The sequence below is a fragment of the Arachis ipaensis genome, chromosome B2, assembly GCF_059453495.1.
Source record: "Arachis ipaensis isolate K30076 ecotype BB chromosome B2, ASM5945349v1, whole genome shotgun sequence".
Taxonomy (NCBI): Eukaryota; Viridiplantae; Streptophyta; class Magnoliopsida; order Fabales; family Fabaceae; genus Arachis; species Arachis ipaensis.
The window spans coordinates 70,876,329-70,896,459 of record NC_142437.1 but is presented as its reverse complement, the minus strand read 5'-3'; the positions used below and the strand labels follow the sequence as shown (position 1 = coordinate 70,896,459).

At 38.2% G+C, this 20,131-nt stretch overlaps 1 protein-coding gene across 1 annotated transcript; it reads right to left on the bottom strand.

The window, feature by feature from the left end:
- Positions 1-18,343: 18,343 nt before the first annotated feature.
- LOC107628311 (uncharacterized) lies at positions 18,344-19,231 on the bottom strand. Its single transcript, XM_088505883.1, has 2 exons — positions 18,692-19,231; positions 18,344-18,595 (listed from the first exon to the last, which is right to left on the bottom strand). The coding sequence occupies exons 1-2, from the start codon at positions 19,229-19,231 to the stop codon at positions 18,344-18,346; spliced, it is 792 nt and encodes a 263-aa protein (XP_088362009.1).
- Between the last annotated feature and the right edge of the window lie 900 nt (positions 19,232-20,131).

Sequence of the window (20,131 nt, the reverse complement as noted above, 5' to 3'; positions counted from 1 at the left end):
TTAAATTAGAAAAATAAATAAAAGGAACATTGAACCTGTGATGAAGAAGAAATAATCCTAAATCTTAAAACTAAATCCTAAGAGAGAGGAGAGAACCTCTCTCTCTAAAAACTACATCTACTCCTAAAATTGTGAATGTGAAAGCTTCTTTATGAATGGATGCAACCCCCCACTTTATAGCCTCTAATCTGTGTGTTCTGGGCTGAAAAATGGGTCAAAAACAGCCCAAAAATCTGAGTGATTTCTGTTACATTCAGGTCGCGGGCAAGTGACGCGGAGGCGTTGTCCATGCGTCCGCGCGGATTGAGGTTCGCAGATGCGACGTGGGCGCGTCATTCACGCGTTCGAATTGCCTAACTTCGGGGCAGCTATGGAAAATTATATATCAAATCGAAGCCCCAGACGTTAGCTTTCCAACGCAACTAGAACCGCGTCGTTTGGATCTGTGTAGCTAAAGTTATAGCCGTTTGAGTGTGAAGAGGTCAGGCTGGACAGCTTAGCCGTTTCTCCAACTTCTTGTATTCCTTCCAGTTTTGCATGCTTCCCTTTCCATCCTCTGAGCCATTCCTGCCCTGTAATCTCTAAAAACACTTAACACACATATCAAGGCATCGAATGGTGATAAGGAGAAATTAATTTTTGGTAATTAAAAGGCTCGGGTAGCAAGTTTCCAATTATAGAATAAAATTAGGAAGGAAATATAAAACCATGCAAATATTATGAATAAGTGGGTAAAGAGTTGATAAAATCCACTCAATTGAGCACAAGATAAACCATAAAATAGTGGTTTATCAACCTCCCCACACTTAAACATTAGCATGTCCTCATGCTAAACTCAAGAGAAGCTATAAACATGAAGAGGAATGGTAGATTAATATGAAATGCAACCTATCTATATGAATGTAACTAAATACAAAAATGTTTCTACCTACTTGGTTAAAAGTAAATAAGTCCTCCAAGACAAATATAAATCAGATTTCACTAATTCAAATCATACAATAAAAAAAGCAAGTAAACTTGTAAGAAGATAGCTCATGAAAGCAGGGAACATAGAATCAAGCATTGAACCCTCACTGGTAGTGTATATGCACTCTAATCTCTCAAGTGTATAGGGTAATTCACTCTACTCTTCTCTAATCATGCTTTCTAAACCTTGTTCTTCATCTAACCAATCAACAAGTATTTAATGTACCAATGCAAACATCATGAGGTCTTTTCAAGGTTGTAATGGGGCCAAGGTAAGGGTGAGGGTATATATATGGCTAAGTGAGCTATAAATTGAATCCTTGACTAACCTAAGCTTTCACCTAACATACATATACTCTATATAATTCTAATTCATGCCTAGCTACCCAAAATTCCCACTTTTGCATCACATACTCATGTATCAACTTTTCTTTTTAATTTATCACATGTGCATTGATTTTTCATTAACTTAACATTGGGGTAATTTTGTCCCCTTATTTAATTTGCTCTTTTTCTTTTCTTTTTCTCTTTCTCTTTTTTTTTTAAATAGAAAAATAAACATAACTTATCAATGCACATGGATTTTTAATTTTTTCTAGTCTCACATAAGTAGGTACCCAAATTCCAAATATTTTATCAAATTAAAAATATAACACATTCCCTTATTAACCCATGTTCCCATAGTTTCCCCACACTTAATTAACACACTATCTTAAGCTAACCAAAGATTCAATTGGGATAATTAATTTGTTTTCCACTTAAGGCTAGTGATGTGGTAAAATATAGAACAAATGGGGATTAAAAAGCTCAAGGTGGCTAACAAGGGTGATGTAAAGGGTAGGCTTATTTGGGATAAGTGAGCTAAAATCAAATAATGGCCTCAATCATATGCAAACATGTAAATACACTAAATAGTGGACATATAGAATGGAACAAAGCAAAGATTACAATCATAGTGAAGAAAACACACAAGAATAAAAATTTATGGTTAAATAATGTAACCATGTAAATAAGCTCAAAATCTCACAGGTTGTGTGTTCTTTGGCTCAAAAACCATGTTCCAATTACAACTTCAAACAAATTTAACACAAGTTTTGATTTAAATTAGTGAAATACTATAAAAATTTCTTGAAAAAGAAAATATTATTTCAACCAAGTAGTAACTAAATGCATAAAATCAAATAAACCTGCAATCAAACATGCAAATGCAACAACTAACAAGAAAAATAAACCATTGGTGTTGAGATAGAAGAGTAACTAACCCATGGAGATCGGTATCGACCTCCCCACACTTAAAGATTGCACCGTCCTCGGTGCATGCTAAGATGTGCAAGTGGACGGGTGGTTTCAACTGATGCTTTTCTTCAAGGATTGTGCAGATGGACTTGTTTGTCTCCCCTTTTAGAAATTTCTCCCTTTTTCCGTCTTCGGTGGCCAGCCTGAAAGAAGAAAAAAAGAAGAACAGTAACCCAGAAATAAAGATAAGAAAATAAATGAAGTATGGGTGGGTTAATGCCAAATGATAAGGGTCTCATTTACATGGAAGCTTCAACATGTACGTGAGAAAATAATAGAAGCACATGGCATACCAGTGGTGCAGAATTTGCAACAAAGGAGAGGGGAATGTAGGTAATGCAAGATAGTATAAGTTCATATCAATGCAAGAGAAGTACAAGTATCATAAAAGATTAGCATTGATTTAAATAATGTTACCCAATCAGAATAAAATAAGTCATAAGCACTAAGATAATATCAGAAAAGATATAACAGTTGAATAAGAACATTTGAACACCAATGGTAAAATAATAAATTTAGAAAAGAAAATAAAAATATACAAAATTAAAATGCAATGAATGAAAGTATGCAAATAAATAAAATAAAAGATAAGAAGAATGAGAAGGGAAAGAAATAAAGTAAGAAAGAAAGAAGAAAGAAGAAAATATAGAAGAAATTAGGATTGGGGAAGAAAAGATAAGATAATTGGCTGATCTGGATAAGTTGTGCGGTGCAAGCGACGCGGTCGCGTGGTACGCGATAAGGTTGGGTGATGCGGATGCGTGGGCACGCGATCGCGTGACTCGATTTGTGCTAGTGGCGCGAGTGCAGCCTCGCGGTCGCACAACTCTTTGTTCAAAACTTAGTATTGCCAAAATCCAAGGTGACGCGGTCGCGTGGTCGACGCGATCGCGTGAGTGGTCATGACAGGGATGTGACACGGACGCGTGAGCCATGCGTCCGCGTGATAAGGCTGGGCGTTCAGAACCAGTCCAGCACCATTCCAGCATAACTTTCGGCTATGCACCCTTTTCACGTCGATTTTCATGTCACGCGGCCGCGTGGGTGACGCGGTCGCGTGGGAGGCCAAAGTTCCCACATGACGCGGACGCATCAGCGACGCGGTTGCGTGGATCAATTTGTGCCAAAGGCACGCCTCCAGCTACGCTATCGCATGACTCTCTGTTCGATTTTTTTCTTCCCAATGCACTGGCGACGCGGACGCGTCAGTGACGCTGCCGCGTCGCGTGCGTGCTTTTTTTTTATAATGCAGTATGCAGAATGCAATGCTAATATGAATGTTATGCAAAACTCCAGGTGCAATAAAATAAAATAAAACTCGAAAACAAATAAAACTAAATAAAAATGAAAAAGGAACGATCATACCATGGTGGGTTGTCTCCCACCTAGCACTTTTAGTTAAAGTCCTTAAGTTGGACATTTGATGAGCTTCCTGTTATGGTGGCTTGCGCTTGAATTTGTCCAGAAATCTCCACCAATGTTTGGAATGCCAACAGCCTCCGGGGTCCCAAACTAGGCGCAGAAAGCCTTCAAGTAAGTTAAAGCAAGTGACAAGGCCCCAAGAGTGTTGATTGCCAGAATGAATTCCAGGGTCCCAAATCTTACTTTTGCACCCGTTTTCTTGTTGATCATTATGATTCCATCCGGGTAGCAAGCAATCTGAATTCTTACTAAAGCGGCCAAACAACTTCCTAGACCCATTCAGTTGAGCTTTACACCAACCCTTGCATTTAAACTTTGAGCTTCTAACCATAATAAACCTTGCAGGACAATTCTTACCACTGACCATCTTCCTCTTACTCTTTATGCCACAAAGAGCTCTAAGTTGACCATCCGTCTCCAGTAGCCCATATTCAAGTGGAATTAGAAAGCTAAGGGATATGAATTTTATCCACTTGAATGTTGTGAAGGATGATGGCAACTTAGGGGGAGGTATTGTTAACGAATTTGCAAGCTCCACTCCCTTGTGCTCTTCTCTGACAACTTCCACCTCTTTGCAAGTTTCTTCAATATCAACCTCTTCCTCTTGGTAGCTTTCTTCCAATTCAATCTCTTCTTTATTGCTCACCAAGGGCATGAGAGGCTGTGCTTCTTCTTCTTTAATCTCCATCTCTTGACCAACCTCTTCCAAGTCTTCAACTATGATATGCCTTGGAGGTTGTACACCCTCCTCAACATCAAATGCAACCGTCTTGGAAGGAGGTTCTATGTCTTGACTTTCCCATGGAGGTTCAGCATCTCTTAAGTCTGCAACTACTTCTTCTTCTTCAATAATTCCGGCTTCCTCCATTTGTTCCAGTACAAATTCATGCTCCTTAATGTCCACCGGAGTTTCTAATGTCTCCTTCATGCTACGTTCTTCATTAGATTGCCCACATGAGGCCATGGGGGTTCCTTGAGTGTCCGAACGTCGGGAAGGTAATCGATTTATCGCTTGATCCAGTTGGCGAAGGGTTGCTTGAAGTTTTGCACATGTTTCCGTGAGACGATCCCTTGATTCTTGTTGCGCTCGGCTATCATAAGTAGGATCATAGTGCTCTTGTATTGATGGATATGGAGATGGCAAATATTGAGGTGGTGGTTCTTGGGAGTAATTGGGTTGGAATTGGGGTGGTTCTATATATGGTTCATATGGCTCATAAGGTGGTTGGTGTGGTGGATACGGGTTAGAATCATGTGATGATGTCTGGTAGTAGGGGGCTTGTGAGTATAGTGGTCCAAAGCTGTGTTGAGGAGGCGGTTCATAATCATATGGTGAGGGTCCACCATAACTATTGTCTTAGTATGCATCGTGGAATGGTTTTTGTCTGTGGTACTATGGAAGGTGTTGTTGCCGGAAGGGTTGATCAGATCCTCGTGGCTCCTTCCATCTCTGATTGTTTTGACCTTGATGCGTGTTCCTGTTATAATTTCCATTCCTTGCAACATCATTGGAACCAAACTCAAAGCGAGAGGGGTGAGAACTCATAGTTAGTTAATAAAAATTTAAAAACAAAAATAAAAGTAAATTTGAAATTCAAAATTTTGAATTTGAGAATTAAAATTTGAATTTTGAATTTTTAAATTTTGAAAATTGAATTCTTAAAATTGAAAATTGAAAATTGATTTTTTTTTAAAATAAGATAGGATAAGATAAAAATTTTTAAAAAAAATCTGAAAATTTTTTTCGAAAAAATCAATTTAAAAGTAAATATTTACAATAACCAATAATAAGGCATACGTTTGCAATTCCCCGGCAACGGCGCCATTTTGAAAGAGACGGAAGATTGTTGGTTTAGAAGTTATACTAAACTCTCGTTGCAAGTATAGTTACTAAACCAAGCAATCAACCTTTCTTACAAAAGTTTTGGTTGTCACAAGTAACAAACCCCTTTAAGATTGATAACCGAGTATTTAAACCTCAGGTCGTCTTCTCAAGGAATTGCAGGGAGGTATTCCTATTATTGGTTATAAGTTTGTAAATTGGGGGTTTTTAATGTATAAGATAAAAAGCGAGAATAGTAAATGGCAAGAAAGTAAATTGTATTAAATTAAATAGATAATTGTATGAAAACTAGAAGTCCTATCTTGGTTATCCTTATCAATTGTAATGAGAATTGGATTTTTCTCCCACTTTGTTAACCTCTAATTATGAAGGTAAGTTAAGTGGATGAATTAATTCTGATTCCTCAAGTCCCAGTCTTTCCTTAGGAAAAGTTAAAGTTAGTGGAACTCGAATTAATTCTTGAAGAATTCCAATTTTCAATTAACAATGAGTTTGATAACTCAAGAGTCTCCAATGACTCAACCAAAGCCAAAAGGGAAAAATCCAAATTATTTATATAATAAATAAAAGAAAGCAATCATAATTCTGAAATACCTCAATTAGCACTAATAAAGATATCAAATGTAACATGGAAGAGTTCATAAATTAAATTAGAAAAATAAATAAAAGGAACATTGAACCTGTGATGAAGAAGAAATAATCCTAAATCCTAAAACTAAATCCTAAGAGAGAGGAGAGAACCTTTCTCTCTAAAAACTACATCTACTCCTAAAATTGTGAATGTGAAAGCTTCTTTATGAATGGATGCATCCCCCCACTTTATAGCCTCTAATCTGTGTGTTCTGGGCTGAAAACTGGGTCAAAAATAGCCTAGAAATCGCTGGGAGCGATTTCTGTTACGTTCAGGTCGCTGGCAAGTGACGCGGAGGCGTCGTCCATGCGTCCACGCGGATTGAAGTTCGTAGATGCGATACTGGCGCGTCATTCACGCGTTCGCATCGCCTAACTTCAAGGCAACTATAGCGAATTATATATCAAATCGAAGCGCATAACGTTAGCTTTCCAACGCAACTGGAACTGCATCGTTTGGACTTCTATAGCAAAAGTTATAGCCGTTTGAGTGTGAAGAGGTCAGGCTGGACAGCTTAGCCATTTCTCCAACTTCTTGTATTCCTTCCACTTTTGCATGCTTCCTTTCCATCCTCTGAGCCATTCCTGCCCTGTAATCTCTAAAAACACTTAACACACATATCAAGGCATCGAATGGTGATAAGGGAAAATTAATTTTTGGTAATTAAAAGGCTCGGGAAGCAAGTTTCCAATTATAGAATAAAATTAGGAAGGAAATATAAAACCATGCAAATATTATGAATAAATGGGTAAAGATTTGATAAAATCCACTCAATTGAGCACAAGATAAACCATAAAATAGTGGTTTATCACATTCCAAACATTGGTGGAGATTTCTGGAAGAATTCAAGCACATGCCACCATAACAGGAAACTCATCAAATGTCCAACTTAAGGACTTTAACTAAAAGTGCTAGGTGGGAGACAACCCACCATGGTATGATCGTTCCTTTTCCATTTTAGTCTGTTTTTGAATTTTGATTGAACCTGGAATTGTGCATAACATTCATTGCATTTTGCATACTGCATAAAAAAAAGAGATCACCCCACGCGAGCGCGCAGGCTACGCGTGGGCGTGGACTGGAAATCGGCGTAAAAATCCAACACCCAGAAAGTTGGGCTGGAATCGTGCGGCTGGTGTGCCTTTAGCACAATTTGGCCCTCGCGTTTACGTCCCTGACGCGACCGCGTCACTTGCATTACACACATCCCACGCGAAAGCGTGAGCGACGCTGATAAACCACTATTTTATGGTTTATCTTGTGCTCAATTGAGTGGATTTTATCAATCTTTCATACACTTATTTATATGATTTGCATGAGTTTACGTTTTTCTTCCTGATTTTGTGCTATGATTGAAAACATGCTTCTTTGGTCTTAATTTTGATATGTTTAACCCTCTCTTATTACCATTTGATGCCTTGATATGTGCGTTAAGTGATTTCAGAGATTACAAGGCAGGAATGGCTTGGAGGATGGAAAGGAAGCATGCTAAAGTGGAAGGAATACAAGAAGTTGAAGGAACTGCAAAGCTGTCAGCCTGACCCTCTCGCACTAAAACGGTCATAACTTGAGCTACAGAGGTCCAAACGATGCGGTTCCAGTTGCGTTGGAAAGCTAACGTTCGGGCTTCGATTTGATATATAATATTCCATAGTTGCCCTGATGATAGGTGATGCGAACGCGTGCTCCACGCGGATGCATCGCAGTGACAAAAAATCAGCGTGTTTGAATTCGCAACCAGTGAATTCTGGACTATTTCTGACCCAGTTCTCTGCCCAGAAAACACAGATTAGAAGCTATAAAGTAGCGGAACATATCCATTCATGAGACAATAATACATACAACATTCATTCAAAATTTTAGGAGTAGATGTAGTTTTAGAGAGAGAGAGGTTCTCTCCTCTCTCTTAGGATTTAGGATTAAGATTTCTCTTACTTTCAGGATTGTTTCTTTCTATCAGGTTCAATGTTCCTTTTATTTATTTTTCCAATTTAATTTATGAACTTTTCCATGTTAGATTTGAATTTATGTTTAAACGTAATTTGATGTGTTTCAGATTTATGATTGCTTTATTCTATTTATGATGTCTTCAATTTAATTTAGAATTTTCCCTTTTGGCTTTGGTTAAATAATTGGTGACACTAGAGTTATCAAACTTGAGGTGTTGACTGAAAATTGGAATTCTTCAAGAATTAAATCGAGTTCCAATAACTCTAGCCTTTCCCAAGGAAAGACTAGGACTTTCGGATTCAAATCAATTCATCCACTTAACTTACCTTCATAGTTAGAGGTTAACAAAGTGGGAGAAAAATCCAATTCTCGTCACAATTGACAAGGATAACTAGGATAGGACTTCTAGTTCTTATACCTTGCCAAGAGTTTTATTATTTATTTAAATTAATTCCTTACAACTTTCTTTCTTGCCATTTACTATTCTTGCTTTTTATCTTATACATTAAAATACCCAAAAATATATCTTTTTTCATAACCAATAATAAATCACACCTCCCTGCAATTCCTTGAGAAGACGACCCGAGGTTTGAATACTTCGGTTATCAATTTCAAAGGGGTTTGTTACTTGTGACAACCAAAACTTTTGTAAGAAAGGAACTCTTGTCGGTCTAGAAGTTATACTTACAACGGGAGTTTATCAGCGAAAATTCTAGAAAGAGGTTGTCACAAAATTAGAATTAAAATACTGGGAGTATGAATCCCAGGTCGTCTCCCAACGAGTTGCAGAAAGGTGTGCTATTTTATTAATCAGATATTTTCTAAAATGGTTTGAGTTGGTAAACAGGAAATTAAATCAGATAATTTATGCAATTTAAATAAAAACCTTGATTGGGAGTAGATTAGTTGGAAGCCCTATCCTTGATGGAGTTCTCCCAAGATCAAAATGATAATTGAAGGTTGTTTGCTTAGTTATCCTTTACTAGGTAGAGGAAAGTCAAGCAAGTTGGAAGGCAATTTCTATTCACAAGTCCTAATCCTCTCCCTTGGGAAGGACTAGTGTCAGTGACTAGAGGGCGATCCAACAATAAACCCAATTACAATTTTTCTCTTGAGTATTCCAACTCAAGGTTCTCCTTTCAATCATCTCCCAATTAAGTTATGGAACTACTCGCTCATTATGAATGTAAATTTCACAAAATAAGGAAGAGAAATAAAGAGAGACATGATAAATAATAATAATCAAAGAAACCAATTAAAAATAAAAATAATTCTTGTATTAATAAATTCTAAAAATAATCCAATAGTAACTCTGAATAAATTAAGGACATGGAAGAGTAAATGACAAGTAAGGAAACAAACTAGAATGATGAAGTCTTGACGGAGGTAATAGCTCTTCTCAATATCCCAATCCAAAAAGCAATAAAAACGAAATCCTAAGAACTATGAATGTGTAGAGAGAAAACCTAGAGGAGGAGTAAAATTAGATCTAAAACTAAAATTATGCGGAATGAATGTTCTTCTAGTCTCTGCATGTTCTCTGGCTCTAATCTGCTTTTCTGGGCCAAAAACTAGGTCAAAACAGGGCCCAAAATCGCCCCTAGCGAATTCTGCAGATCGCGCACGTCACGCGATCGCGTCATTCAGGCATTCGCGTCATCCAGCATTTTGCCTTGCCACACGTGCGTGTCGTCCACGCATTCGCGTCACTTATGCAGCTTCCAATTCATGCGTTCGCGACAGGCACGCGAGCGCGTCACTGCAATTTCCTCTATTTCGCGCGGTCGCGTGAGCCATGCATCCGCGTCACTTCTCGCTGGTCATCTCCTCAATTTCTTGTGTTCCTTCCATTTTTGCAAGCTTCCTTTCCAATCTCCAAGTCATTCATGCCCTATAAAACCTGAAACACTTGACACACAGATCACGGCATCGAATGGAATAAAAGAGAATTAAAATACATAATTAAAAGTCTCTAGAAAGCAAGTTTTTAATCATGGAGTAATTTTTGGGAAGGAATTGTAAATACATGCTAATCATATGAATAAGTGGGTAAAGGTTCGATAAATTCACACAATTAAACACAATATAAACCATAAAATAATGGTTTATCAACCTCCCCACACTTAGACATTAGCATATCCTCATGCTTAGGTGAAGGAGATAAAATAAATGAGTAGGAACATGTAAAACTCATGCAATGCAATGCAACCTATATATGTGAATGCAACTATATGATTCTTGTCCACTTGGTCAAAAGTAAATAAGCTCTTCAAGACAATCACAAATCAAATTTCACTAATTCAATTCTTATACAGTAGCAACAGATAAAAATGCAAGAAGGTAGCTCATGAAAGCAGGGAACATAGAATTTTAAGCATTGAACCCTCACTGATGATGTATGTACACTCTAGTCTCTCTAGTGTATAGGGTAATCACTCTATCCTTCTCTAATCATGCTTTCTAATTTTTGTTCTTCTCCTAACCAATCAACAACATTCAATATACCAATGCAAACATCATAAGGTCTTTTCAAGGTTGTAATGGGGCCAAGGTAAGGGTAAGGGTATATATATGGTTAAGTAAGCTTATAAATTGAATCTTTAATTAACCCAAGCTTTCACCTAACACACATATATATTCTTTATGGCTTAAATTTCACACCCAGCTGCCCAAAATTTCCCTTTTACATTCCTTACTCATGTATCAACTTTTTATTTTAATTTTATCATATATGCATTGATCCTTGAATTTTAACTTAGCATTGGGGTAATTTTATCCCCTTATTTATTTATTGAATATATATAATTTTTTTTTAACATAAACACAGCTTATCAATACACATAGATTTTTAATATTTTTTTCACAGTTTCACATGAGTAGGTACCCAAATTTCCGTTATATTATCATGACACATTCCCTTATTATCTTTTGTTCCCAAAATATTCCCATACTTAATTAACACATAATTCTATCTCAAGCTAACCAAAGATTCAATTGGGATATATAATTATTTTTCCGCTTAAGGCTAGTAATGTGGTAAAATAAAGAACAAATGGGATTTAAAGGCTCAAAGTGGCTAACAAAGGTAACTTAGGGGGTAGGCTTAATTTGGATAAGTGAGTTAAACAAATAATGGCCTCAATCATATGAAAGCATATAAATATATTAAACATTGGACATATAGGATGAAACAAAATATAGATTATAATCATAGAGAAGTAAACACACAAGAATAAAATAATTATGGTTAAATAATGTAACCATGTGTTTAGGCTCAAAGTCTCATAGGTTGTGTGTTCTTTAGCTCAAAAATCATGTTCCAAATACAACTTCAAGCAAATTTAACATAAAAGTTGTAATTAAAATTAGTGAAATTTTGTTCTAAAGATAGGGTCTTAGAAGAAACTTACTGTCTTTTCAATCAAGTAGAACATGCATGCAACTAACCTATTACTATGCAATTTATCCTATTCTATAAAAGAAAAACTAACTAAATATCCTATTTTATTGGTGTTAAAGGAGAGAAATTACCTCCGAAAGTTAGGTACTGACCGACCTCCCCACACTTAAGGCTTTGCACCGTCCTCGGTGCCATCTGTCAAGAAGAAAGGTGGGCCGGTAGCAGTATCTCCACAGTCAGAACCGATATGGCTCCCTGTGCTGGTAAAGGAAGTGGAGTCCGGGGTGTCTGAGTCTCTGTATTTTCCTTTAAGTAGCTCCTTGAGGTATGTGAATCGGCACTTGTTACGACACTATCTTAGCTTTGCTTTGTGTTCCTGCCGATCCAACCTCTCAAGTATCTGATGGAGCAGTTGGTTTGTTGTAGGTGCTCGTGGTGTTGAAGGAGGAATGTCTTCAGCCGGATCAGTAGGCTGGCTTGTAGTGGCTGTTGGAAGTCTAATATATTTCCCGTTAGGGACGTACTGATCATCCCGTGGGAGCATGGCTTTGGTGTCTCTAGCTCTGTAAGAGACTCCGGTTGCTGAGACGAGATCTGAAACTAAGGCGGGAAAAGGTAAATTACCCACAATTTGTACGTGTCCCATAGCATTCCGGATGTGTCTTGGTAGGTTCAGAGGCTGATCTGTAAGGATGCACCATAGTAGAACGACCATGTCTGCAGTGAAGGAGGACTCGTGGGTGCTCGGAAAGACGTAATGGGACATAATCTGTGCCCATACGCGAGCCTCCAAGGTAAGTACAGAAGCCGATATTCCCTTAGGACGGGAACGATGGTATCCGTAGATCCATCTGCTGCCAGGTAGTGCGATAACTCTGAGAATGGCGTCCCAGTCAAATTGGTACATCTGGCGCTTGAGTGCGGCCTCTTGAAATGCATCCAGTCCTTCTGGAGTAGGGGGAAGATCTAAAGTTCGTTGAATGGCCTCTTCTGTAATGGGGATTTGCCTCTGACGGACATAGACAGACTGCAAGGTTGGCAGGTAGAAGTTGGAGTAGAACTCGACTACCCAGGAAAGATTAACCTGCCGTGGCTGTCTTTGTAGGAAACCCCATTGTCTTCGTGCAATTTGCGGCTCAACAAATTCAGCAATATGAGTTGGGAGGATAAGAAGGTATTCGTTGTTGTAACTCCTTTCTGCCAGGATGGGGAACATCTGCTCACAGTAGCGATTGGTAAATCGCGCAGTGTCCTTTGCTGGGAAGGCTCTCTCTTTTTCATCAACCTTTATAATCCTCTTAATCTTTTTTGTTGAGGGCTTAACTGCAGTTGAAGATGGCTCTGCCACTAATGCTCTTTTTGTTCCTCTTCTTGCGGGTGGTTTGGGAGTAGCTTTCTCCTTGCCTTTCTTGGTGGCCATCCTAAAAGAAAGAAAAGAAAAGGTGTGTTAAAATATCAAGGGTTGGAGCAAGGAAGAGGGCGGGAAAGGTGGTAATCAATGCACATTAAAAGATGAATGATGTTAACACATGGTCATGACTACATGTGGAAAATCATCAATGGAAATATAGCAAGTGCATATGGGGACAATTAAATGTAAGGTGTTTATTGGCATGCAGGCAAAGGCATGAGTAGCATAGATCAAGCATTCAATGTCTAAGTTAGATTACCAAGTCTGTCGTACTAACAATCTGTTTGTATTAACAATTATATTTAACTAATAAAATATAAAAAAGGGTTTTGTGAAAAGCAAGCATATAGAGTAGTAGATTAAAAGAAATCTAAAAATAGTGCACAATGCCATACGGGCGTTTTCACAAACACATAGCATGCATGATAAATAAGCTAATGAAAATAATAAATTGAACATGCAAGCAACCCTTAAAAAAATTAATATATAATTGCCAAACAAGTCCTTAACAATCCACAAGCAAATTATAAGGAATAATAATGACCCTAATAAATTTTCAACACCAATTAAAAGAAAAAGAAAGAAAAAGAAAACATGGGATAATGCAAGTAAAAAGAAAAAGAAAAGGAGAAGAAAACATAAAAATAAAAGAAGAATAGAAAAGTAAGGAGGGATGAAGAAAAGAAAAACCTTGATAATGCTGGTGAGAGAGAGAAAAAGTAGAAAGTGAGAAAGAAGGAAGAAGGAAGAAAGGGGAAGAAAGAAGTAAGGAGGAAAAAGAAAAAGTAGGATTTGGGGAAGAGAAAGATAAGATATTTTGGCAAATTAGGATAAGCTGTGCGGCGCAAGCGACGCGGACGCGTGGGGTACGCGTTCGCACGACTTGCGCTCATATGAATCGACGCGGTCGCGTCGGTCACGCGAGCGTGACTCGTTCGGTGCTACTGGCGCGAGAGCAGCCTCGCGCTCGCACAACTTTCTGTTCAAAACTCATTATTCCCAAAGTTCAGGGTGACGCGTTCGCGTGGTGGACGCGATCGCGTGGGTGGCCAATATTCGAATATGACGCGGACGCATGAGCCATGCATCCGCATGGTAAGGCTTGTGCGTTCAGCACCAGTCCAGCACCACTCCAGCACAACTTTCGGTCATGCACCCTATCTTACGTCAATTTTCGGGTCACGCGACCGCGTGGGTGATGCGGACGTGTGGGAGGCATGTTTCCCATATGACGCGGACACGTCAGCGACGTGGTCGCGTGAGGTGATTTGTGCCAAAGGCACGCCTCCAGCCGCGCTCCCGCGTGACTCTCTGTTCGATTTATTTGCTTTCCTACTCTCTGTTCTTATCACCGAGGACGGTGCAATCTTTAAGTGTGGGGAGGTCGATACCGATCTCCATGGGTTAGTACTTTCCTGTCTCAACACCAATATTTAAATTTTCTTTGTAGTTAGTTGTTGCATTTGCATGTTTGATTGCATATTTGTTTAATTTTGTGCATATTTTACCACCACTTGGTTAAAGTAATATTTTCTTTTTCAAGAAACTTTTTAGAGTATTTCACTAATTTGATTAAAATTTTTTGTTAAACTTATTTGAAGAAATATTATACTGGAACATGGTTTAGAGCTCGAACACACAACCTGTGAGATTTTTGAGCTTATTTGATTGGTTGTATTTTATCAACCGATATTTTATTGATGTGTGTTTTTCTCTCTAAAATTGTGATCTTTGTCTTGCTTAATTCTATATTTTCATTATTTGATGTATGCATACACTTAGATGATTGAGGCCTTTTTTTTCACTGAGTTTACATACCCATATGGCCTTACCCTTCCATTATTCTTTGCAAACCAATGTTGAGCCTATTATACCCCTTTGTTCTTTACTTTAGCACATCATTAACTCTAAATGGAAAACAATAATGTCCTTAATTTGAATCCTTGGTTAGCTTAGACTAGTGAGAGTGCTCATGAATTAAGTGTGGAGAAGTTGAATTTGGAAACATTTGGTTTGAGAATTGAGTATGTTAGAATTTTCTGAAAATGTGAAAGAAATGTTTAGGACATGATTCATGCATCCAATAATTTAATCATATGCATTGAGAAAAATAAAAGAAAAGAATATATATATATATATATATATATATATATATATATATATATAATACAAAAAAAAAAAGAGAAGTGAGAAAAAAAAAGCAATTAAGCAAAAAGGGGACAAAATGCCCCAAAGTAAGTGAAAGCAATGCATATGTACTGTACTTGAAATTAGAATGCATGAATATGTGGAAAACATGGTTAATGGATAGTTAGATGTTGTATTATGATTACATGGATTGTCTAAGTTAGGTGGAAAAGTTTAAGTTAATTAAGGATTCAGATTTTACTCCACTTGGCCAAATACAATCCTACATTGACCCTAACCCCATTACAACCCTTAAAAGACCTCTTGATATGTGTATCTGTGCATTAAATTTTTGTTGATTGTTAGATGAAGAGCAAGCCTTAGAAAGCAAGATTAGTAGAGAATTGAGAGATCGAACCTTAAACACCTGAGCGATTAGAGTGCATACACTTCCAGTGAGGGTTCGATGCTCGATTCTTTGTTCCTCGGCTTTCACGAGCTATTTTCTTCTTGCAAGTGTAACACCCTAACTATCAAAGTGTCACGCTTCCGGCTGCGCCACTCTGATAGCTCGAGTATTACCACGACTCTTATAATATTTAAGACTAAAATATGAGCCTGTTTAAAACTTAAAACCGCATAACCCTTCGATAACTCTTTTTCGTGAAAACATAAACATACATGTACATACAAATCAGATACAACCTTAAGACACACACACACACACACATATATATATATATATATACACACATAACACTAGTTTACAAATATACATATCATAATTTCCTATCCCTCTTACAAACTTAATAAAGATAAAGGCGAGGAAAAAATAATAGCTACGGTGATACAAAAAGACCAAACAAACAAAAAATAAACATAACTCTCCTGAAGCTTCGTCTTCTATATCCTGAAAAGGAATAACCTGTAGGGGAGTGAGAACGTCGTCCTCGCTTGTTCTCACAATAGGATTACAAAAATTGCTATAACAAGATACGTAAAGATAAGATCATTCTTAGAGTTCAGTGATCATTGCTCGTCTTATGAGTCTTTCCAAAAACCATAGGTTCACATTCGAAATCTAGAAAATTACTTTTTGAAGACTTGCTACATTTCTCAAATATTCTAAAACAAAACCTTTTTTTTTAAAGAAAATGTCTGAAAAGTTTTTCCTAGACCGCAACCATGAAAGCAGTTACCTACGCGGTATAAATGATCATCCCGTTCCAAGCATAGGTTCATTAAGTCTATGCTGAACCGATCAGATACTTTATATAGAACTAGGACTCAATATACCAATCACGGCCTCAAGCCCATCCAATCCAACACGGCCCCCGGCCCAAACAGCTCAATCAGCAACCAACTCATCACAAACCAATCAATTCAAACACAATCACAATTAATGTGGTTCAAGCACAATCAAGAACAATTACAACAAGTATAAAAGTTAGCAGTTAACATAAGTATTCACATAGGCAAACCAAATACAATATGCACACCCAAACAATATCACATAGATGCAAATGATGAATGTCTGTCCTACTGGCTGTGATATCACATTGTCGGTTCAATTGCCAACCCGACACATTCCCATGGGAATGTTGTCTTTCGGTCACGTATAAATGGGAACCCTCTGGGATAACGTGCCCGCCACACGGTCCAGGATGTCAGTGCCTGCACACTCCTGTGATCCGAAAGGATGTGAGCGGGATACTTTGCCTCCGACCTCACATCTACACGTAAGCGGGATTAACCACCGTCCTTACACGGGCGCCGCAACCTCGACAAGCGGGATTAACCACCGTCCTTGCCAGGCGCAAGCGACTTATCAACAATCTCGTCAATTATCAAATCTCGCAGCATAAGCGGGACGAACCCGGCCGTTACGCCTACCAAACAATAACTCATCAATTTTGATGATATCCACAATCAATCAAGCTCAATATCTTATTTCAAAATCATTCTTGGCCCATTTACTTTTAAATAACAACGTAGTCAAATCACAGCTAGCCAAGAATCACTTTTCAAAACGGAGTCACTTTCCACATCTTTCCAACACTTCCAAAAATCTCAAAACCATGCCAAGTTCAAAATCTTTTTGAAAGACTCAATCATTCATTTCTAAATCAAGATTTGATCGTAAGATTCCTCAGTAGAGTCTCAAGACTTCAGGGGAGAATAACCTAACTCATTTCTTAAATTTCTTGAAAACCTCCGAAACTTTAACTTCTTGAGTTGGATAAATAGAATAGGGTTTGAACCCAAAACCAAATCGTGTTTCCAATTATTCTGAACCAATTTCAAAACCAACCAAACTTAAGTAGAAACCAAATCATTTCTTAACCGAAAACCAATTTCAGTTTCATTCTTAAATCTGTTTCCAAGGGCTCGGGAAATGTTTCAATTTTAATAAATCAAAGTTCCCGAAAATACTTCAAGCTCTTCCTAAATGTCGTAAAGTGAAATAGATTAATTAAAAACCAGGTTTATTTTAAATCCATTTAACCCCTCCAAAATATGTTTATGTAAATCAAATTCCAAAACATAATTTTCATATTTAAATTGATTTTTAAGGCATAATTCCTTTCTTAATAATTACATCAAAATATAGAGATTTTCCTAATAAGGCAAGTTCAAACATAATTTATTTCTCAAACATTTAAGTCAAAGCATAATTCATTCTTTTCCAAAATAACAATTCTAATCAAAATCTCAGATTTTCTAGAAATTTCGGCAGCATCTCCCCTAAAACTTGGACCTTGCCACCCTTTCCGGGTCCCAACAAAACCAATCATCAACTCTTTCTGACAGGTTCAAGACCAAATCAGTTTCCAATAAAACCAAAAACTCAAACTTTCAGATTATCAAAAAGCATTTCAATTCAACCAAATCCAGAAATCTCCAATTTTCCAAAGCAGACATTAGCTCAATCAAACAGGCACCCGTATTCATTCAAGATAAAACCAGACAATTCATAAGACTCACATAACCACCAGAAATACATTTTGTAAAGCATATCTATCTATAACAATTTCCACTTTAAAATTAAATCAGTTTGTATAAAAAGTCCCTACCTTGGCTCGTCGAATACATGAACCAAACGCGTCACAGGAAAGCCTTTCGTCTCGGCCCGAAACCAACAACCAATATTCCAGCTCCGCTTATTTTTCTCAATAGCAGAAACAGCCTCAACGCCACGTATATAAGCTTGGATACTAATTCCTAACACATCAATATCGCGAAAAATCTCGAAACTCATAACTGAAAGCTAAAGGCGAAGGTTCGAGATAGAGACACTTACAGAAAGAAAAGGAACGGCACAGCAGTCACAGCAACACTTATGCGACACGCAATCATCAGGACCCAACCTACGTTACCAAACCTCAAGGTCTTTAACCAAACATAACCAAACACTAAAGCGGGGATTTTCGAAACACAATTACTTACCAAACTAAGAAAACGAAATAGCGGTGATAGCTGACCTGGTTTGCCGGCAGCCCCGGCAACCACCTCGAGTGGCGGCGGCGACCAGATCTCCGGCGACGGTAACTGAAACCAATCATACAACGACAATGAAGCTTCCGGAAATCCAAAGGAAACGAAGACCAACTTAAATCCTTACCGGCAGAATTTTCCGGCGACGGCGGCGAGGTTTTTCCGGCGGCCAGGCACGGCGGCAAGATTGGTTTCTCCTCCGGCAGCAGCCTCTTCCCAGGTTCTCTCTCTCTCTTCGCGGATCTGCTCAACGGTGACAGACCAGAGGTGGCGGCGGTGGCACACGCAGCAGTGACAGCACATGGCGGCGACTGGCGCAACGGCGGCAGCGACTGGCGCAACGGCGGCGGCGACTGGCGCAACGGCGGCGGCTGAAGGCAGCTCCTTTAGCTCGCGTCTTCGACAGCAACAACTCCCCTTCTTTACACTGTCCTCTCCCTCAGCTCCGATCCTTGTTAGCGACTTGCGGCGGCGACAGGGGCAAGGATCGATGGCAATGACTCCAAGGGAAACGACAAGCAAGGACGGCGGCGAAGAAGACCCTGATGGCAATGTTGGCGCGACCACACGGAACGGCGACGCCTTCCTCTCCTCGCGACTCTCGATGGTGCGGCGGCAATGGCGTTTTGCGAGGATGGCGCGGGCTCCTCTCTTCACCGGCACTCTCCTTTCCTCTCGGATCTCCTCCATCCCTTGCCAACAGCGGCGGCGGCGGTGGCAGTGACACCCACCGTGCCGCCTTCCTCTTCTTCTCCCTTCCCCTTTCCTGCGGCTCCCTTCCCCTCTGTCCCCTTTCTTTCTTCCTTCCTTTCTTTCACAGGGAAACTATGCTGTTTGATGAGAGTGAGGGTGTGGGGCAGCAGCTGCTGCTCCTGGGTTTTAGGGTGGCTGGGGTTTGGTGAGTGTGTAGGGGTGTTAGGTTAGATTTAGGGTTAGGGGTAGTTCTGTAATTTCAAATAAAAATAGGGATAATATGGTAATTGGAATAAATTCTAGTCCAATAATAATAATATATAGAAATACTATTCGATCATCAATTTTACAAATTATTTTCAATAAAATGTTCAAATCCAAAAATTAGAAATAATATAGTTAATTTCTTTATTTTCCAAAATAGTAGTATCAATATTTTAAAATATTAATTATTTAGTCCAAATCATATAAAAATCCTTATTATTTCACAACTACCAACTCTATAATTTAAATATAGAAAATAATTCAATAATCATAAATTAGATGAAATTCTGATTTAAATAGCCAAACCTCATTATTTTCGAATTTCTAAAACTTTAAATTGTAAATAGTAAAATAATCTATAATTATAGAGTTGGGATAAAAATCTTAATTTATCTCAAATCCAATTAATCAAAACTGCCTTTAATTATTTTCAATAAAACAATTTCTTGAAAATAAAACTGTAAATAATGTATAGTTTGAGATTAGTTTAAAATAGGACTTTTCAAAAGTCTTGGGTCTTACAGCAAGCCTATTTGTACTTCATTTTTATGATTTGAATTAGTGAAATCCAGTTCATATTTGTTCTTGAAGGATTTGTTTACTCTTAACTAAGTAGGTAAAAATATTTTGCAT